This window comes from Schistocerca nitens, chromosome 4 (assembly GCF_023898315.1).
Source record: "Schistocerca nitens isolate TAMUIC-IGC-003100 chromosome 4, iqSchNite1.1, whole genome shotgun sequence".
NCBI lineage: Eukaryota > Metazoa > Arthropoda > Insecta > Orthoptera > Acrididae > Schistocerca > Schistocerca nitens.
The window spans coordinates 874,276,896-874,300,109 of record NC_064617.1 but is presented as its reverse complement, the minus strand read 5'-3'; the positions used below and the strand labels follow the sequence as shown (position 1 = coordinate 874,300,109).

The window sequence follows — 23,214 nt, the reverse complement described above, 5'->3', positions numbered from 1 at the left end:
TTATTTTAAGAATTATGTGGTTAACAATGTAACAGCTGAATGTCCTGAGCTCACGCTTGTACACAAGTTGTGTGAGTTTTTAAATCTAAAGCTACAGCAAAGATAAAGATGCATTTTCCTCAGATTCTGTAGAACCATGTCAGTTGGAGGTACTTATTCATGGATTTAGTCTCTACACAATGGAATGCCGATAAAAAATTTGGAAATTAAAATACGTGGAAACAACTAATATGAAATAATGGATACAAGCAAGTAACACATTACAGGAAAAGGCTGTAAACTATTTGAGGACTCCTGCACAGGCTAAAAGAAATTCGGACATGGTGCCCCACAGCTGACTGTTAACAAATATCCAAGCATATGCAATAGGTTACCGGATAAGTGAATAACTTGAAGATTTCTTAAGAAATAGAACCCAGTACATTTCCCTGAATGGCGAATGTTTATCAGAACGGCAATATCATGAGGAGTGCCCCAGGAAAGTATGGTAGGAAATAAATGATCTGATGAATAGGATGAGCATGAATCTGCAATTGTTAGCTGGTGACTTAGTATAGGGGAAAGTATCATCACTGATTGGCTGTAGCAGAAAGGATGACTGACACAGAATTTATATATTTGGTATGTTGAATGAGAGCTTGCTCTAAATATAGAAAAATTGTAAGTTAATGCAAATGAATAGTAAAAATAATCCTGTAATGTTCGAATATGTACAATGTTATGTGCACCTGCCAGAACTGCGTCACAGAATCGTTCCAACATAAAATGAAAAAGATTATTACAGACAAAGACCAGCTAATAAAAGTGCTTCGAAATGACATGATCATTTTATACAAGAAGTACAACACCCTAAGTGAAAAATACTCAAATTTAGAAAAGAAAATGCCTCCACTAGATCACCTCCATTTCACTGATGGGAATGTAAACAATGATGATACTCGGCGTTGACCTACAAACAGTATCTCGCTAAATTCCGTACATAATACTTGTGCAAAATCAGTAAATGTGACAAATAAATTCACTGCTCTAGAAGTTCGAAAACAGTGCTACAAAATTAGGGGTGATGAAAGTATTGTTTCCCCTACATTACAGTACGTGAACAGGCTAAAGAAAACGCTACAAACAAACATCATCACTTCAGATTTGTTTCTGAAAACTGGCTCAGTTTGGCAAACAAAAAACGGTGAAGGTGCAAATAAAAAAAAACTGGCCTGTAACACAAACAAGCAAGAAAAAAAAATGTCGAGACAGTCACACCAAGGGAATTTCTCAAGAATTGTAATTCAACAGTAAACCATCAACAGTTGCAGGTATGATTAGGTCCTGGTTTCAAAGATGTGACAAAAAACATAGTAAAATATAACATGTCTGCTTGTGTCTGTATATGTGCGGATCGATATGTGTGTGTGTGTGTGTGTGCGCGAGTGTATACCTGTCCCTTTTTTCCCCCAAGGTAAGTCTTTCCGCTCCCGGGATTGGAATGACTCCTTACCCTCTCCCTTAAAACCCACATCCTTTCGTCTTTCCCTCTCCTTCCCTCTTTCCTGATGAAGCAACCGTGGGTTGCGAGAGCTTGAAATTTGTGTGTGTGTTTGTGTTTGTTATTGTCTCTATCAATGTACCAACGCTTTCGTTTGGTAAATTACAGAATCTTTGTTTTTAGATATATTTTTCCCACGTGGAATGTTTCCCTCTATTATACAGGGTGTTACAAAAAGGTACGGCCAAACTTTCAGGAAACATTCCTCACACAGAAAGAAAGAAAATATGTTATGTGGACATGTGTCCGGAATCGCTTACTTTCCATGTTAGAGCTCATTTTATTGCTTCTCTTCAAATCACATTAATCATGGAATGGAAACACACAGCAACAGAACGTACCAGCGTGACTTCAAACACTTTGTTACAGGAAATGTTCAAAATGTCCTCCATTAGCGAGGATACATGCATCCACCCTCCATGGCATGGAATCCCTGTGATGCGCTGATGCAGCCCTGGAGAATGGCGTATTGTATCACAGCCGTCCACAATACGAGCACAAAGAGTCTCTACATTTGGTACCGGGGTTGCGTAGACAGGAGCTTTCAAATGCCCCCATAAATGAAAGTCAAGAGGGTTGAGGTCAAGAGAGCGTGGAGGCCATGGAATTGGTCCACCTCTGCTAATCCATTGGTCACCGAATCTGTTGTTGAGAAGCGTACGAACACTTCAACTGAAATGTGCAGGAGCTCCATTGTGCATGAACCACATGTTGTGTCGTACTTGTAAAGGCACATGTTCTAGCAGCACAGGTAGAGTATCCCGTATGAAATCATGATAACGTGCTCCATTGAGCGTAGGTGGAAGAACATGGGGCCCAATCAAGATATCACCAACAATGCCTGCCCAAACGTTCACAGAAAATCTGTGTTGATGACGTTATTGCACAATTGCGTGCGGATTCTCGTCAGCCCACACATGTTGATTGTGAAAATTTACAATTTGATCATGTTGGAATGAAGCCTCATCCGTAAAGAGAACATTTGCACTGAAATGAAAATTGACACATTGTTGGCTGAACCATTCACAGAAGTGTACCCGTGGAGGCCAATCAGATGCTGATAGTGCCTGCACACGCTGTGCATGGTACGGAAACAACTGGTTCTCCCGTAGCACTCTCCATACAGTGACATGGTCAACATTACCTTGTACAGCAGCAACTTCTCTGACGCTGACATTAGGGTTATCGTCAACTGCACGAAGAATTGCCTCGTCCCTTGCAGGTGTCCTAGTCGTTCTAGGTCTTCCCCAGTCGCGAGCCATAGGCTGGAATGTTCCGTGCTCCCTAAGACGCCAATCAATTGCTTTGAACGTCTTCCTGTCGGGACACCTTCGTTCTAGAAATCTGTCTCGATACAAACGTACAGCACCACGGCTATTGCCCCGTGCTAATCCATACATAAAATGGGCATCTGCCAACTCCGCATTTGTAAACATTGCACTGACTGCAAAACCACGTTCGTGATGAACACTAACCTGTTGATGCTACCACTGATGTGCTTGATGCTAGTACTGTAGAGCAATGACTCGCATGTCAACACAAGCACTGAAGTCAACATTACCTTCCTTCAATTGGGCCAACTGGCGGTGAATCGAGGAAGTACGGTACATACTGACGAAACTAAAATGAGCTCTAACATGGAAATTAAGCGTTTCCGGACACATGTCCACATAACATCTTTTCTTTATTTGTGTGTGAGGAATGTTTCCTGAAAGTTTGGCCATACCTTTTTGTAACACCCTGTATTCATAGTAAAATATAACTATGATAAGCAGCGTAGTGTTGCTGTTTGTACTGGAGCAAAAGACACATACGAAAATAATGCTACGAAAACATATCATCAGCTCTTGAGTCTTTTGCTGGTACTATCAAATGCAAATATTATACTTGTAAACTTTACCCACAGGAATGATTTACATGAACGGTCATGTGTAAATAAGGAATTCACAGAATTAAAGCAAAACTTAAAAGATGTTGTAGGCTATTCAGTAATGTGAAATGACTCAAGCACACTTGATAGAGAATGTTTTGCTAATCATGGGCTTCACTTAAACACTGATGGGAAGGCCAAGTTGGGAAACTGACTAAAAAAGCAATTACATGCAATTCCAATATGACAATCAATGAACTGGGGTGGTATGAATCTCCAATAGCAAGCTATTGTCACCAGCACAAATAACAGTAGCACCACGACCAGCTATCTAAATGACAGCAACAGAGAAACATGCTACAGAACCAACACCAGTAGCAGTAATTACATCATCAACAACAAACCAACCAAACCAAAATCATCGGGACTCACAGCAATGGCACACAGCAGCAGTTGTCGCACCGGAAGCAGACAGCCAGCCTTGCAAAGCCAGGAGTTTTTCTGGGGCCAAACAGTGAACAGCACAACATAATTGGGAAACAGTTAAATGTTTGCAAGCAGAGGACTTTAAATGGACTGAGAGAAAGAGAGAGAGAGAGTATGAACTGAATATGAAGACATAGGACAGTCAGTTTGTTCAAATCATCTAAGTATTATGAGTTTATGTATTCAGTGTCTTAAAAATAAATAAGTACCCTGAACTTGAGACAGTAGCTAATAGTGACAATATTGATTGTTTATGTGTTGTGGAACACTGGAGTAGGGACAGTAAATTAAACAGGATAAATTAAAGCAATTTAAACTTGCCAGTCAATACTGTAGGTAGAATGCCAAAGGTTGTGGTGTATGTATTTATCTAAATTCCAAACTTAAATTCAAAATTGGAATAGAGTGCAAATCATTAAACACTGTAAAGGTTTTTGAAGCAGTAACTGTTCAGTTGTTTAGTTTAAAGAAGAAAATAATTGTTGCAGCAGTTTACAGACACCATCTGGGGACTCTCAAGTCTTTATTAAAAAATTGGAGTATTGCTCAACACTATTTCTAATGAGAACTCTGCCACAATTCTTTGTGGTGACTTTAATATTAAGCTCTTGGTGCAAAGTTTAGTAAAAAAACAAGTTTCTTGACATATTGAAAAGCTTCAACATGTTTCCCCATGTATCAGTTTTTTCGGACTCAGCCCATTCCTGTGGCCCTTCGTGATCAGGTCAAACGGGAGCTGGATCATCTCACTGCTTCAGGTGTCTTGCTTCCTGTCACTTCCAGTGAGTGGTCCTCCCCTGTCATTGTCGTTGCTAAGCCAAATGGTGATATTCGTCTCTGTGGCGATTTCAAAGCCACTGTAAATGCTCAATGTCTTATCGACACTTACCCTATGCCTCGATCTGAAGAATTGCTCACTAAACTTGCTGGAGGTCAGTATTTTTCTAAACTTGACCTGTCAGAAGCTACTCATCAACTTCCTCTCGATGCTGCTTCCCGGCAGTTTCTGGTCCTTAACACGCCTTTCGGCCTTTATCAATACCAACAATTGCTATTCGGGGTTGCCAGTGCCCCTTCTCTCTCTCAGCGATTCTTTGAACAATTATTGCTCACTGTCCCTGGGTGTATAAATTACCAGGACGACATTGTTGTCACTGGCTCCACCACTGCCGAACATCTTCAAAATCTCCGCACACTTTTTCATGTCTTACAGACTGTCGGTCTTAAGTGTAATCTTCAGAAATCAAAATTTTTTCAGGCATCTATCACGTACTTGGGGTTTCAACTCTCTCTGGATGCTATTCGTCCGCTTCAGCAAACTGTTGCTGCGATCGATGCCCTTCCTCGCCCTACATCTGTTAAGGAACTGCAGGCCTTCTTGGGGAAAATAGCATACTATCACAAGTTTTTACCATCTGCTGCTTCGGTGGCTCAGCCGTTGCATCGCCTGTTGCATAAAAACGTGCCTTTTCACTGGTCCGTGTCATGCGATGCGGCTTTCCATAAATTGAAGACTATGCTGAAACAGGCCCCATGCCTGGCTTATTATCGACCTGGCCAACATCTTGTTCTTGCCACGGACGCCTCTCAATACGGGGTCGGTGCAGTCCTTACGCACCGTTTTTCTGATGGTTTTGAACAACCCATTGCTTATGCCTCCAAAACGCTCACGAATGCCCAACAAAAGTATTCTCAAATTGAAAAAGAAGCTTTGGCCATTATTTATGCTCTTCATAAGTTTGGTGTTTTTCTCTATGGATCCAAATTTTATCTTGTTACGGATCACAAACCACTTGTTTCCTTGTTTCATCCATCAATGTCACTTCCCGACAAGGCTGCACACCGCCTCCAGCATTGGGCTCTTTACTTGTCTCATTTCAATTATGAGATTCATTTCCGGCCGATGCTGATGCACTGTCTTGCCTTCCCATGGGTCCTGATCTTGCATTCGATAGGGACAAACTTTTGTGTTTCCACCTGGATGTTGCCAAGCAGCGGGTTCTGGACGGGTTCCCCATCACCGGGGACCGGCTGACAGCTGCTACGGGTTCTGACCCTGCCCTGTCCCGGGTTTTACGCTGTATTCAGAAGGGTTGGCCAGATCGTCCGTCCGCTAAGACTTCTGATCCGTTGCGGAACTACTATGCTTTGCGTTACTACCTCACATCTAGGGATGGTGTTATGCACCTTTCCACCAAAAATGCTTCGCCCTGTGTTGTGGTACCTGTGTCTTTGCGTGCTTCGGTCTTGTGTGTCACAGGCCGCCGTCCTGAAGTCATCTTTCTCACTGTGGCCTTCGCCTGAGAAGCCCTGGGAGCATATTCATGCTGACTTCGCGGGACCTTTTTTAGGTACTTATTGGCTTCTTGTTCTAGACGCCTACTCTTAACTTTCCTTTCATTGTCCGTTGCACGTCGCCTACCACCGCAGCAACCACCAATGCTCTAGCTCGCATTTTCTCTTTGGGAGGCCTTCCCTCTACTCTTGTTACTGATAATGCTCCGCAATTTGCCTCTTCCGATTTTTCGGATTTTTGTGCCCATCATGGCGTCATGCATGTCACGGCCCCTCCATTCCATCCACACTCAAATGGTGAGGCTGAACGACTGGTCTGCACATTTAAGGTTCAGATGAGGAAACTCCTGACTTCTTCTGTTGCTGATGATGCGCTTCTCCAATTTCGGGCTTCTTACCGTTTCACCCCCATGGGCGACCACAGCCTGGCTGAGCTCTTACATGGCCGACAGCCCCGCACGCTACTTCATCTTCTGCAGCCTTCCACCTCACAGCTGCGGGTGCCTTCGCTTGGTCGGTTCACCACCGACGACCTTGTATGGGTACGGGGATATGGCAGGCGGCCAAAATGGAGTCCTGGCCACATCTTACGACACCGTGGCCAAAGCCTGTATGAAATCCAGATGTACACGGGTGTTGTAGTGCATCATTCAGACCAGCTTCAGCCTTGTGTGCCGGCAACACCTGTTTCGGATGCCGCTACATGACCTTCGGCTCTACCTGATGCTCGAGATACTGGAATCTCTCATTACTCACAACACAGTCCTCTCACCATCATATCGGTGCCAGCACAAGAACTGACGCCACCAGGAGACGTGCCCATGCAGGAACCAGATGACCATCATCTGTCGGAGCAACTCTACTCGCCTCCTTCTCCTACGGACGCGGACATGTCGCCCGTGTCTCCTGTTATAACAACTGGACTTGCCGCAACGGGCAGATTGGTGCACAGGGCCCCAGCAGATTCGACCCCCACTTCTACTGTTATCTCGACCCGTTATCATCGGGGACACTTCCGTCCGAACGGGAAGCCTCTTCCTTGAGACTTTACGGCCAGTCAAACAACACCTATGGATGTTAGCAATCTACAGGCCACCTCCATCAAGACCTGTGCAAAAAATTCAAAGGGGGAAAAGTGCTGTGACTCGCCGATCTTTCAAAGTGCCGCCGAGCAGTTACACGCGTCCTCTACATCCGGCGCTGTCTGCCAGCCATGCAGCAGCAGCGCCACCTAAGCAGCCAGCCAGCCAGCGGCTGCTACACTTGGACTCAGTTATGATTTGACTGTTAAAGTGTACATACGTCTTACTCTGTTTACTTGATCTGTGACTTTCATGTATTGCGTCTTCCTTGAAATATATTTGTTCAACTTGAAGTTGTTACAAGCAGAAAAAGTGCTCTAATACTTACTTCTAGTCATGGTTTTACTCAAATAAGCTGACCTTAAAAAAGAAACTAACTTTGTATGGTGTGGAAGTAAGTGTCAAGAGGAAAATATAGGCATGATGCTGGAAAACAAACAAACATAAAAGGTGTATTCTATGAAGTTTCTGGGAATGCAGACTGATCAATATTTAAACTGGAACGAAAATATTGTCTATCTAACTCAGTTCAGTGTGTTTTGCTTTAAGAATAATATCCTATGCATGTAGCTCAGAATGCACAAGAACTGTGTACTTTGGTTATTTCCAGTCATTTGCAAGCTATGGCATAAGTTTTTGGGGCAAAACCAAGTTACGATTAGAAGAAATTTTTATTATTCAAAAAAAGAGCTATCCATATCACGACTCACAGCATTCAACAAACATACTGTAGACCCTTTTTTAAACATCAAAAGATACTATCAGCATCATCCATAAATATTTTAAAATGCCTGGAAACTATCAGTAAAAATAACTGTTATCTTCAAACCAACTCTAGCTATCATAATGACATTACAAGGTATTGTAAAGACTTCCACATTCTCTATGTAGCAAAAACTAGAAGTCAGAATCATGTAACCCTCTTAGAAATAAAGCTTTTAAATGCACTTCCATCACAAATTAAAGAGTTGGAAAACAAAAGTAAATTCAGCATGAATTAAAAAGAATATCTGTCTCAGACAATAAGTTGACACTTTTATTTGCTTTTAATAATTTAAATGATTTTAAACTTATGTTCAAATTATGTAATAGTTATAAAAATTCTGTTTAATGTCCCCAATGCATTATGTGTATAAGGCGCAGTTTTATTTGTCATGAGCATGTGATTTTTGTGTACTAAGTGTTTGTTCTCTATTTATGTATTATGAGTAAGTATTTTGCTTTGCTTGTTTGTTATGTTATGCAGTTATCATGTTTTACATGTAAACTTTGTAATGACAAATCCTATATTACATGTGTGATCTTTTGGATGACGAATAAAATAAAATAAATAAATACAGTATTGGTAACGTGCTGCTCAATGCAGTCGTGTTGATTAAACATTTAGATATAAGATTACAAAGAAATATTAAATGGAATGATGACCTGTCAGTAGCAGGGAAGGCAAATGGGTGATTTTGGTTTATTGGAAGAATTTTACGGAACTGTAGCTCACGTATAAAGGAAATCACATACAGAACACTAATGTGACCCATTCTTGAGTGCTGGTCACGTGTTTGGGATCCCTACCAGATCCAATTAAAGGAAGACATTGAAGTAATTCAGGTGCATACTGTTAGATTTGTTACTGGTAGATTTGATGAACATTCCAGAAATGCTTCATTAACTGAAATAGAAATACACCGAGGGTGAAAGACATTCTATTCATGAAACATTATTGAGAAAATGTAGAGAACCAGTATTTGCAGCTGACTGTTGAACAATTCTACTGCTGACAAGAAACATTTTGTGTAAATACTGCAAAGACAAGATAAATTAGTGCACACTTGGAGGTTATAGACAGTTGTTTTTCTCTCACCCCATTTGTGAGTAGAACAGGAAAGGAAATGACTAGTAGTGGTAGAAGGTACCCTCTGCCATGGACCAAATGGTGGTTTGCAGTGTATGTGTGTAGATGCAGATGTGTGCCACAAGGAGACCATTCAGTTTAGATATGAAAGTTTGGGGTTTCTTTCATTAAATTATCAGTTCTACTGGAAGGCTACTGAAAATGGAACTTGCAGAATAGTGCACATCTCTCTGTTCAGTATGTAGCTGGTCAAGGTGCAATGACTGCAACCAGGTGGCAGACACTAGTGGCACAGAGCTGTGTGGATTTTGATTCATGCCTCAGACTTAGGCGCCAGCAGGTTGCTCGACAGGTGTCAGTCAGTGGCCAGCGGTTCATGGTCTGGTGGCAGTGGCAGCTACATCATAAGTACATCATCATCTGGCAAAGCACAGTCCAGCCGCACCAATGACGACTGCATCAGTAAAATGTTGTCGACCTCACAATGGTGACTGATGTGAGGCAGGACCAATAACGAAGTCCTACAATGCCGAAGACCCACTCTGCTGTGCCCGACACAGACTGTTTGTCAAAACACAGCCAGCTGTAGGAAACAGTGAATGGCTGCTCCTGAGGGTTTTAATACAGCCATCTGGTACTGACCAAGTGGAAGATGTAGCGCTGCCGTGTTCCTCTGTGTTGATGGACCGTCTGGTTAGCACATAATCTTTCCAAAAGGTGGTCAGTGTCTCAGACCCAACTGTAACCTTGTGGAAGGGGATGGAGCAGAAGCAGCCGACTTTCGTCAAATTGCTGTGTCAGCAAGTCAGTTACAGTAGCTGTCCATTCTCCAGATACATCTCTCGGCCTTGGTTGTGGCCTGTGCTGTTACAAGTGGCTAAAGAAGTGTTGTGTACTAGCAAATCATTTTCTCTGTCTAGTGTTCACCGAGTGAATTTTGCAGTTCCTTTTAAATGAGTCAATATTATTAGATAAAATATCCATGATGGACTATACAAACAGGAATGGCACAATTAGATTATAAAAAAGGTCAAACAGTGGCCTACATGAAGTTAATGACCTGACAGCACAGATTGTTCTGACTGGCCTATGAATGTTCTTCATTAATGCACAGATTTGTCCCAAAATTTCATAATATAGGAGTGTGCATCTTGGTGACACATTGAAGAGAAGTTTAAAGAGCAAAATTTGTGTCTAAAAATGTTCTTGAAAAACTACGCAGAGTTTGCAGCAGAGACAGTCGTGAAAAAGGCAGTGGGTGATATTTTCATCCTCACTAGTTGTGTTTTGTTCCAGCCCTTTCCTCTCTTTTGCTAATTATCATATTTTGCTTGTGGTGTTGTGTTTTATAATGCATAGAATACAACACATTAATGAGACATAATCAATCCCAGTGGTTAACATACAGAGTACCACACATATAGTGATGAATGTATCACAGCATCAGGCATAAGGCTCTGATATGGCCACTGCATGCCATGTGTTAAAACATCTTGATTTCTTGAACTTGAGATTTAGTGTCAAATTCTTCATACCACATGATTTTCAATTTTGTGAATTCAGCTCATACTGTCATTTGCAGCTTCAATTTTTTCTGGATTTCATAATTCTAAACATTATAAAAATTTGTATGTATACATAAAAATATTTTCTGAGTAGTATATACTTTCTTTTTACAGTTTTCTGCAGTAATTAATGAAATTTTATTGCTTCTTTATTAATACTTATAGTGCTGAAAATTACATACATGCCACAGTCATCAGCTCAAATAAAATAATCTGTGAGGAATTGAAACTAGAGAGATTCATTTTTTATTTGTATATACAGAGAGAGTGTTACATTATCATTATTTGTGCTGTGCAGTACTCTGCTGAAGGTCCCTGCTACTATTGGGATTTTTAAATATTACAGTAACCACCAAATAAAGCAAGAGATATTCGAAAAGGAATATTCTGTCAAGTAAGAAGAGAGATTCTTTTGAATGACGGACAAAAAATAAAAACAAATAAATAAATAATTTGTTTTATTGAAGAAGACACTGTGTTGGTCAGCTATAAATTTATGTTTAAAGACTATTTTTCTGAAGTTTATATGTATTTACAAGTAAAACATTTTAAAAATACATGTACATAATGTTCTTAAATATAAATATCTTTAAATACGAACATTTCACAGTCCACTTCCAAGCCTTCTTTACTATTTATTGTGTTCTTTAATATGAAGAAATTGGTAACAGTCCTCATGCTGTACTTAGCTTTGCACCACCGCTTACTAGTTAATAAATTGTCATTGCAAATTCTGATCTGCAGTATCTAATACTGAAATATTTGCAACTGCAAGAAACCTCACTTTTAACTTATGAAATAGAAGATAACTTCTACTGCAATATGCAGCTGAAAATATTTTAGCTTCCAGACTTGCAAAGTAAAAATATCATCCATTCTCATTCACAATATGAAAAATTATTTCTCATTTCCACCTGGAAAATATTATGTGCTACTCTGCACAGCACATATTAGTACAGAAATATAGCACCATCTGTGTTTTGATCATCTGGATTAATTGTTGGAGGTGGAGGCTCAATGCGTAGCAAGTACTCTCGGAAGCCCAGCACAGCTATGCTAGAAATGTTTATGAACATGGCCACAAGCACCAGCCTGAAATTTGAATTAAAGAAATTTAATATGCTTAGATAAATTAACAGATTCATTTAGAATAACAAAAATATGAAAAGAATCAATTTTTGAAAATATAATGTAACTGGATAGATAAAAAGTCTACTCACTAAGCAGCAGCAGGAGAGCACACACATAAAGATATTTGAAGTTGCAAGTTTTCAGAGCCATTTGTTCCTTCTTTTGGCTGAAGGGATAAAGAGGAAGGAAGATGGGTGAAGGAAGATGACTAGTGAGGTTTAGAAAGTGGGAAGAGTTCAGAAAAGTCGCCCAGAATCCCATGTCAGGGGAGACTTACCATACAGGAAGAAATTAATGTAAATTAAAACCAGGTGGGTAGTGAGAAGCAAGGACATGTCATAATGCCAGTTCCCACCTGTAGTGTTCTGAGAGATGTTTGTCTGTGGGAAGAATCCAGATGACATGTGGTGAAACTGAGGTCATGACTGTCATGTTGCAAAGAATGCTCCGCAATAGGATATTGCGTATTATGACTCCCAGCCTCTGCCTATCTCATTCATCCTAACTGATAATTCGGTGGTAGTCACACCGATGTAAAAGGCCAAACAGTGTTTTCATAACAGCTGGTGAATGACACGTGTTGTTTCACAGGTGTCTCTCCCTTTGATAGCCTGTGTTTTGGCAGTTAGAGGGGTGGTACATATGGTGGTAGGAGGGCGCACAGGGCAAGTCTACCGGTGGGAATGGTCAGAGGGGTAGGAGCCATAGGTAGGGAAATGTGTCCAGAAGGAGCATAGGGCCTGACAAGGACATCGCAAAGATTGGGTGGACAATGAAAAGCTATTTTCGGTGTTGTGGGCAAAATGTTGGACACAATGGACTTCCTAAAATGATGCCCTGAACTGTTCCCAATCTCCGCAATATTCTGGTATAGATGGACTCTCCACATTCAGTAGATACTGTAACATAAAGACAGTCTGGTGCACCTTAAGTGCACTAAAATGGTCCATTACCTTACTAAATACTGTTTATGTCTATTACTGACACTCAAAGGTTCTTGAATACTGAAGGTCTAAAAATATCTTCACTCTAGCTCTGGCTCATTTCAAAACTGCCCAATGTTGCCAAGTTTTCATTTTTGCTCCTGATCACTTGAGCCTACTCAATGCACCAAGTTTCATGGAATTTTCTCCTAAAAGTTTGTATCCTTCATCAACCTTCAACTCCAGGTTTTGTTCAATATTTGGCACCAGGCACAACTCAGCTTAGAACAGTAATGTTATGAAGTAGTACGCATAATCAGTGGTTCTCTTTACACTAGAAAGTGTCTCCAAAGTGTACTGTATTGTGTAGGAAATCTGGTCCTAATGTGCCAAAGTTTCCAGTCATGTGATGGTCACCAGGTGTACATGTATTAGGGAAATTTGAGTTGCTTTTGACTGTGATTTCTCTTAGGCAAATTCCACCTGCTTTGAAACTTCCTGGTAGATTAAAACTGTATGCCAGACTGAGACTTGAACTCAGGACCTTTGCCTTACACAGGCAAGTGCTCTACCAACTGAGCTACCTAAGTACAACTCACATCCCATCCTCACAGCTTCACTTCTGCCAGTACCTTCCATATTTCACAGAAGCTCTCCTGCGAAACTTGCAGAACTAGCACTTCTGGAAGAAAGGATAGTTCGTTCTACCTCACTATCACTGGACAGCTTAAGTGGTTACTCAGTTAAGGTTAGTGAAAGTCCCCTTGGCAATAAGAATGTCCTATCTCTAGTTGTAGTGCTGAAGACTGACATATAGGATGAATGAGCTTCAATCCTCTCTCACTCCTCTCTCTCTCTCTCTTTCTCTCTCTCTCAGATGCAGATTTTCCTTCATTGCCCTAAAGATCTTCCCTGTAATAGGCTATGCACAGTTGATTTTCTTTCCAGTCTTATCCATGTTTGCTTGTGTTCCATTAAATCTTTAATAACCATTACATCTAATATTGTTGTATTGTATCGATTATATAATCACGCAGTGTGGGCATGAAATGTTTTTGTATGTCAGAATACAAAATCTTTTGGGGTGTGTGTGTGTGTGTGTGTGTGTGTGTGTGTGTGTGTGTGAGAGAGAGAGAGAGAGAGAGAGAGAGAGATGGTGGGCATATCAAACATATCATAATATAAATCCAAATATCTGTAGCGGCATTTACATGTTAAATAAACTGTGTGCATGCTGTAATTTGTAAATAATTCACTTTTTTTCATGTAGCTCAATAATTGTCACCCTGTACCAACAACTCAACACACTGATGAACAAGTAGGGAAATACTATAAAAAGATTGAAGACATTATGGGTAAAGGAAAAAGAAATGCCTGCACCATCATAATGGGGGATTGTAATGTAGTGGCAGCAGGGGGAAAAGAAGATGGAATCTTTGGAAGATTTGGATTTAGAAATAAGAATGAGAGGAGTGAAAGGTTCATTAATTTCTGCAGAGAAAATTGTCTTATGACTGGAAACACATTGTTTGAACATCAGAGAAGATGAAAATATACATGGATCTCAAGGCTGAATGATAACAGATACCAAAATGATTACGTCATAATTTGCAAAAAGTACAAAAACTGCATAAAGAATGGCATAGCATTTGACATAGAAAGACTAAAGGAGGAAGATAATGATGCCGAGTTGGAAAACACATTTATGTCAAAATGGGATAGAGGGCCAAATGAAGAGAGTGTGGATGAAAAATGGAAGAGGATGAGACAAAACCTTAAGGAATCTGCAGAATAAGTTATAGGGGTGAGGAAGTTTGAAAGAATGAGGGAAGAATGGGTAATACAGAAGAAAGAAGGAAATGGAAGAAGTAGGACTGAGGAAGGGAAAATACTGTACAGAATGCTGAATAATGAATAAAGGAGAAAAACAGAACAGGTAAGGAAGATGTAGATGAAAGAGAGATGTAAAGAAATAGAGAAATGAAGAGAAAGAAAATACAAAATGATGTATAGATTAGCTGCTGGCCTAGTCTTTGAAGCAAAGAAAAGCAGGGCAAGTATGGGAACAGAAAAAAGTAATGGTACAGTGGTTAATAAACCAAAGGAAGTGTTGTGAAGGTGGCAAGAATGTGTAGAGTGCCTACATGAGGCTGATCAAAACCCAAACAATATTGTATTAGAAGAGGAGATGAGAGTTATAGAAGAGGACAAATGTTGCTGAGTCATGGAAGGAGAAGCAAAAATGGCTTTAAGAGAGATGAAGAATCACAAAGTAAGTGGAATTGATGGATTACCAGACAAGTTGTTTAAGAGCCCTAGGAGTAGTGGTGCAAAATGACTCATTTATGTAATGCGATATATGAAAAAGGTGAATAGTCATTGACTTTCTTTTGGCAATAATGACACCAACTGAGAAGAAAAGCAATGCGAAGAAATTTGAGGATTTTAGAACCATAAGTTTTATTTCTCATGTAGCAAAAGCTCTACTTTGGGTGATAAATAGAAGACCTCACAGAAGACTGGAAAAAAAAGTATTGCAGAGGAACAGTTTGGATTTAGAAGAGGGAAAGGCACAAGAGATGCAAATGGACTGCTGAGAATTCTAGATGTGAGGTACACTGAAAGAGGAAGAGAAGGTTATACTGTTGTCATAGACTTGGAGAAAGCCTTTAATAATGCACAGTGGAATAAATTAATGGATATTCTAAGAAAGAAAGCTGTTGACTTGTGGGATAGAATGCTGATTAGTAATCTATATCTACAGCAGAAAATATGAAGACAGATTGTGAACAAGATGATGGAGGAAAGCACAACTGGAAGAGGAGTGAGGCAAGGCTGCTGTGTCTTCCCCATACTGTTTAACATATATTTAGAGCATATTATTCAGAAATGTATGAAATGCAAAAGAGGAGTGCAGGTTGGTGGTAGGAGGACAGAATGTATTTGACTTGCAGATAATATGGTGTTATTGGCAGGGAGTGAAGAAACTATGACTGGAATGTTAAAAGAATTAAATAAGACTTGTGAGGAATTTGGAATGAGAATTAATAAGAAAAAGACAAAACATATGGTGTATGGTGATAAGTGCAAGAAAAGTGAGAAGAGCTATAAAGTTAGAATAGGAAGATAATAGAACAATTTATTGCTTTCAAAATCTGGGAAGCATAATTATGGATGGGACTGATGACCTTGCTGTTTGGTTCTCTCCTCCAAATCAACCAACCAATTACGGGTAACATGAGAAGTAATTAGAAGGTGACAAAACAGATAGCAATTGCCAAGAAGGCACTTAATAAGAAGAGGAGGCTTCTCTGTGAGTCCATGGACAGAGACCTGAGGAAGAGACTGGCTAAGTTCATTATATGGAACATGGTATTAAATGGAGCTGAGAGATGTACACTGGGGAAAGAGGAAGAAAGATGAATATAAACATTTGAGATGTGGGTTTGGAAGAGGATGAAAGAGTAGACGAAGTAAGAAATAAGGAGGAGCTGAGAAGAGTGGGGGAAGAGAGAGAAATTTTAAAAGTAATCAGGGCACTGGATGAGAAGAGATTGATTACTAATGGATGCTATGGAGGGAATAGTGAATGGCAAAAGAAGAAGAGGATGCAAAAGATACCAGGTGGTGGCTTGTATGAGGATAGGAAACAATTATCAGAAAATGAAGAGGGTAGCAAATGACAGGAGCGCATGGGGAGCTATATGCTACATGCCATAGGGCAGAATACTGATGATGATGATGATGATGATGATGTCACATCCATTCTTAATTGTGTTCCAAACTTTTACTCACTCACATCACTTGCTGGCCAGGGATCTGTTAATTTATGTACTGCCTGAATTGTGGTTGGTGCTTATTTGCTGATGACATCCAGCTTTGGTCTCAGTAATGATAGGCACATTAACAGTCTTGGTAGTTATTGTGTCACTGACAACCTTACTCGGTCTGGTTATCGAGCATAGTATATGGAGTTATTTGGACTAACCCAAACTGATGATGAATTTTCTCACTTCATTTTGTGTCCACTTTGCTGCCGTGGCATTGGAACAGTGAATTTCAGAAGAACTTTCCATTCAGTGTGGAGGCACCAGTCATCCAGTTCCTTTGGGCAGCAAGAAGAATTTCACCAATAGCAAATGGAGCAACATAAGCAAACAGAATTTTTCTTATTGCTGTTGTTTAACTTGGTGGGCCACAGTAAGCTGCCATTCACTCCACTGCCCATTATGTCTCCATTATTTGATGAGGAAATTAAAGAGTGTGACATCTGCCAATTTCACGTACAAAGACATTTCCAGAAATATGAAGTCAAATATTAAAATGTGCAATTTGCATCACTCTTGTCTTCAGGTTTTAATCTAAGTGCGGTCTTTCATAAGCTGAAGGCTCTTTTGAGTGGTTTCATTTTGGTGCACTTCCTTAGTTGATAAAATGTAAATCAAATAATTTTTTGTATTTGCCTGTTTCCTATAAGCCTTAATCAGTGATGTTGGCAGAATTACAAACCATTCTGCAAGTTGAGTGTTCCACATACATCTGAACCTCAATTTTCAGTGCTGCGCAACATAGGTTTTCAGCACATTGTCAGTCATGACGGAATGATAGCACATATCCACACAACACTTATTCTTTCATTCACGTAATTTCTGTTTTCTAGGTTCCTCTAAGAATATGTCTCAGTCCTCAGTCTTCCATGTGCAGCAAAATCATACAATCATTAAGAAATATTGCACCTGTCAGTTTTTTCAGGGATTGAAGCTTCACTTTATATGTTCATCATGCAGCATTTTCTGCCATTCTGATACGTAATATGTAACAATAAGTATTTAGCTTTTGGATTTAGAATTTTTTTTCTTCTGGGTGTTAAAATAAAATTTAAAAATAATAACAAAATATTAAAAATAAATAAAAGCAACAAAATCTAACCAAGAATTAGAATTTTAAAATCAGCTCTTCATAATTTTTAATGGCTGACTGCTTTCGATGTCTTTTCTAATTCAATGTCCACTAAAAGCATATGTTTATTTTAACAGATTTTTTTCTTTCCTTCCATATTTCCCAGTGATAAATTTATTAGTAATAACTATGTGTTTTAACAATGTTGCATTGTGCTGCAAGGAATTGTTCAGGTGCTAAGGAGATGGTGCTGGGGCTTACTAAAGTAAATTACAATACTAGTAGTTACTATGGATGACTTCATACTGACCAATAGGAATATCCAAGTGCTGCATGCCCATCTGATAAATATTGGCCAGCAATGACCTGTGCAAATGCTACATTGTCTGCCAGTGTAACTGCGTACTGAACACCCCAGAGAATCAAGATGAGAAGATCAGCAACAGCTGTAAATAGAAGGTAACAGTCAAGTGAGCTGTAGACAGCATGTGTCTAGAATTCTAAATCTAATCTCTGTGGTTGAGGTCCATGCACTATTTTATAAATAGATTTCTTTTTTTTAATGACAGATAATTCTTTCCAATTTTTATAATAACTACCATTATCACTTAAAATGAACAGAGATGCTGAGTCACAGATAGGCACTGTCAGAAAGTGACCTTTCGGCCAACAAGGCTTTTGTTGAAAATAAGCAACACACGGACTCACACAAACACAACTCACACATGTGATCACAATCTCTAGTAGCTGAAGCCAGACTGTGAACAGCAGCACATGATGGAAGAGACAGCTAGGTGGTGGGCATAAGGAGAAGGCTTGGGTGGGGAGGGGGAGGGGAAGAGATAGCAGGGTAGAGATGGAGGACAGTAAAATGCTAATTGTAGGAGCATACCAAGATGAGATGGAGAGAGGATAGGGCAGCTAGGTGCAGTCAGGAGGTTAGATGGAGTACAGAAGGGGAAGGGGGGAGGGGAGGATTGTGGGAAAGGAGAGAAGTAAAAAGAATGAGGGTGTGTTGGTGGAATAGAGGGCTGTGAAGAATTGGAACAGGGAAGAGGCTAGATGGGTAAAGACAATGACTAACAATGGTTCAGGCCAGGAGTGTTACGAGAACGTAGGATATATTGCAGGGAGAGTTACCACTTGTGCAATGCTGAAAAGCTGGTGCTGGTGAAAAGGATCCACATGGCATAGGCCGTGAAGCAGTCATTGAAATGAAGAACTTCATGTTGGATGGTGTGCTCAGCAATGGGGTGGTTCATCTGTTTCTTGGCCCCAGTTTGTTGGTGGCTATTCATGCAGATAGACAGCTTGTTGGTTGTCATGTCCATGTAGAATGCAGCAAAGTGGTTGCAGCTTAGCTTGTAGATCACATGACTTGTTTCACAGGTAGCCCTGCCTTTGATGAAATAGGTGATGCTTGTGACCGAACTGGAGTAAGTGGCGGTGGGAGGTTGTATGGGACAGGTCTTGCATCTAGGTCTGTTACATGGATTAGAGTCATGAGGCAAGGGGTGGAGAGCAGAAGCTGTGTAGGGACGGACATGGATATTGTGTAGGTTTGGTAGGCAGCAGAATGCCACTGTGGGAGGGATGAGATATTCCTCATTTCAGGACACAATGAGAGGTAGTCAAAACTCTGGCGAAGAATGTGATTCAGTTGCTCCAGTCCTGGGTGGTACTAAGTCACAAGGGGACTGCTCCTCTGTGGCAGGATGGTAGGACTTCGGAAGGTGTTGTGTGACTGGAAAGAAAGGCATGGAAGATCTGTTCCTGTACAATGTTTGGAGGGTAATTATGATCTGTGAAGGCCTCAGTGAGACCCTCAGTATATTTCAAGAGAGACTGCTTTGTCTCTACAGATATGACAACCATGGTTGGCTAGGCTGTATGGAAGGGACTTCTTGTTATGGAATGTGTAGGAGTTGTCAAAGTGGAGGTATTTCTGGTTTCTGGTAGGTCTGATAGGGACAGAGGTGGAGGTGGAGGTCAACATCTAGGAGGGTGGCTTGTTGGGTTATGTGTGACCAGGTGAAGTGAATGGTGGATGGGGGGGGGGGGGGGGGGGGGGAAGGTGTGATTCTGGAGGAATGTGGATAGGCTGTCCTCATCCTCGATCCAGATCATGAAGATGTCATCAGTGAATCTGAACTAGGTGAGGTGTTTGGGATTCTGAGTGCTTAAGAAGGATTCCTCTAGATGGCCCCTGAATAGGTTGGCATAGGATGGCGCCATGCGGGTCCCATAGCTGTACCTCGGATTTCTTTGCAGGTAGTGCCTTCAAAGGAGAAGAAATTGTGGGTGAGGATATAGTTGGTCATAGTGACTAGGAAGGAGGTTGTTGGTTTGTAATTCATTGGGTTTTGGGAATGCCTATGGCCTTATCACTATTGAACACTGCCTTGTTAGCCAACAGCTCACTTTCTGACAGTCTTTGTTGTGCCTATCTGTGACTCAGCATCTCTGCTATATGGTGAGTGGCAACTACCCTTTTCATAATATTGTTACATTCCATCCTGGATTTTTCCTTTGTCTAAAATGAACAGAAATGTATAGTAAATGCATACTAAGTAGAAAGAGAATTTTGAAAGTACAACTTGTACAAATGTTCTACATTATGTATAAGAATTCATTTTCCAACAGTATGCTTCACAATTAGGTCAGTATGATTCTGTCTTCTACTTCTGAGAGAAACAGATATAATTCTACATTTACTCAGAACACGCTAAATATCAAACACTAAAAACATAATGTGTGATAACCTATATTATTCTTTCCTTTGGAGTAAAAATACAGCAGAATATTGAACAAATATGATCTAACTATACAATACCAATGATAATTTAAAAAGTACATCATTGTACAACACCCATCCCTCCAGTCCTCCTACCCCATTCACCCATTTCCACATGTCACTTGGACTGATTGTGCAACTCTATTTTAAAAATCAACTGTACAGTTGAGCAAGATAAAAAGTGTGTTACGAGCAGCACGGTAGTGGTGTACTGTGCATATGCTGCTACTTGCAGTCATGTGTAAAGCAATGATTTCTTCAAGTTCCAAACTGAGGTCTGCTGGCTGCCTGGCTAAGGAGGGCAGTTTGCGTGAAACATTAATTCATTCTGTTGTGTACCAATCCTGGAAATCTTTCCACAGACTGGCACAAGAACACAACATGCTGTGGGCACTCACACAATTATAAGCCAGCCATTATTCAGCTCATTACAGTACTCCAAAGATTACCTTCCAACTTAGCAGTCGCTATTTATGAATTATTTGGTCTGTCAAATGTGTCTGCATGTTACTATCAGTTATTGTGGCAACACTGCAGACTGCTAAGAGACAGCAAAACTTATGTAGATCCCATTGTATTATGTTTAGGACATCAAGCGCCATGCATCAAATTGTACTGAAACTACATGCCATTTTGTGACATACTTTTAATAAATGTTACTTGTTATTGTGTAGTAACACTGTTCACGTTACGTCGCACTTCACTTAGCGTAGACCGGGACTGTGTCCTAGGCATGCCCGATGTTAACTGACTGGGCACGGCCCATGCTGCCGGAGTTGTTGTTGTTGTTCTTGTTGTTACGCCGGCAGAGGTCGCGTCCGAATTCTCGCGTGCCCTCTGGTGGACGGGACTCTACTTGCGGCAACTACCGCCCGTGACGCGCCGTGCCAATGTGCGCCTCCCGCGATCTTTCTGGTGGCTACTACACTCCTCCTCCTTCGGGGGGTGAAGCCACTGTGATCCACTGCGTCGGAAGGTGGAGCGTTTGGCAGGAGCGATGACCTCCACATCCATTGGATGGCCGGAGTCGAGGGGATCCGCCAACCCTCGAGCCGGAACCTTCGAATACGGCTGGAAGTGACCCACACGAAGAGGCCCCCGTCGTCCCCCAACCGGAGCTCGGGACAGAACGGGTGACAAGCCGTCGAACTCTGGATCCCGTTCCACCTTGGGAGGGGCAAGACCCAGTGGCGGGGACGAAGGGGAAGGGACGACCACAGGTGAACTAGCCCCCTGAGAAACCGGGCCTGCTAGGGGGGCCGGCTCTCACTGGGGCATCTCGAATGATGGCGATGCTGGTGCTGGAGCTACTGGAGGCTGCCAAGGCTGAGAACCATCGCAGTGCGGCAGAGTCACAGCGGGGAGAGGAGGTAACGTCCCCTGTGAAACCAATACAGGTGCCGGCAACGGGGAAGCCGGCGTCCGAGAGGTCGGAGGGTGGGTGCCCGAACGTGGACGTAGCTGATTTTGGTGACGACGTACCACCCGATCCCCCGCCTGCAAGGTATAGAGCCGGCGGCCATTTCGGCGCAGGACCACCGCCGGTATCCAACGTGGATTGCGACCAAACCCACGGGCCCAGACCGACATACCCAGTGGAAAACCAGGTACTCCGGTTTGTGAAGACTGGCGAGGACCAGGCCGGAGGAGGTGCAGCAGAGTCCTAGGTTGACGCCCATGGAGGAGCTCTGCGGGGCTGCGTTTGCCCATTGGAGTGGTCCGGTATGCCGTCAAGTAAAACGTCAAGGCTTCCTCTGCAGGAAATTCGTGCACCTACTTTTTCATCTGCGTCTTAAATGTGCGCACCATGCGCTCGGCTTCCCCATTCGATTGTGGATGGAAGGGGGGAGAGCAAACGTGCCGAATACCGAAGCGCCTACAAAAATCCTGGAAGGTCTGCGAAATAAACTGCGGTCCATTGTCTGAGACCAGGGTGATTGGCAGACCTTCCACAGAAAAGATTTTTGCTAGTGCCTGGATGGCAACTTCTGAAGTGGTTGAGGAGCAGCGAACCACATATGGGAATCGGGAATAAGCATCAATGACAATGAGCCAAAAGCCATTGAGAAACGGGCCTGCAAAATCGATGTGAACACGTTCCCACGCCTCGGTTGCCGGCGGCCATGAAGAGAACGCTGCCCTGGGAGATGCTTGTGGCTCGCACACTGGGAACAGGCGGCCACTAAGTGCTCAATTTCTCTGTCAATACCGGGCCAGTACACATGTCTGCGAGCCAAGGTTTTAGTACAGGAAACACCCCAATGCCCCGCATGTAATAACGTGAGGACCTCCCTTCGTAAACCTGCAGGAACAACCACGCGAGGAGCTGTATCATCGGTAGCCAGAAGGAGAACTCCTTCCAAGACCGAGAGGCGGTCTCGTAGAAGAAAATAATTACGAAGAGGGTCCGAGGCCCGGCCCGGAGGGCGGGAGGACCACCCCTGCTGAATGAGGCGAACTACTTGCCGGAGAACCGGGTCAGCCGCCGTTTCCCTGGCGACTCGAGAACTAGTGATCGGGAAGCCATCAACTGCTTGGCGGGACGCCACATCCAAATGAAAACACATAATCTCCTCTCGATCGAACGTAGGATCCGGGCCCACCGGAAGACGGGAAAGAGCGTCGGCGTTGGCATGCTGTCCTGTAGGGCGAAAATGAATGTCATAATGGTACTTAGAGAGGAACAAGGCCCAGCGCTGTAGTCTGTGGGCCGCCCTATCCGGAATCTGAGAAGCAGGGCCAAATAACGATATTAACGGCTTATGGTCAGTGATTAACTG

At 41.9% G+C, this 23,214-nt stretch overlaps 1 protein-coding gene across 1 annotated transcript in view; it reads right to left on the bottom strand.

Moving 5' to 3' along the window:
- Positions 1-11,182: 11,182 nt before the first annotated feature.
- The window catches only part of LOC126252734 (uncharacterized), a 152,277-nt gene continuing 140,245 nt past the window's right edge, over positions 11,183-23,214 (bottom strand). The window contains exons 5-6 of the mRNA XM_049953636.1: positions 17,951-18,086; positions 11,183-11,779 (exon numbers count right to left, since the gene is read on the bottom strand). Coding sequence (XP_049809593.1) covers positions 11,638-11,779; positions 17,951-18,086 — 278 coding nt within the window. The 3' untranslated portion in view covers positions 11,183-11,637. The remainder of the gene's footprint in view (positions 11,780-17,950; positions 18,087-23,214) is intronic.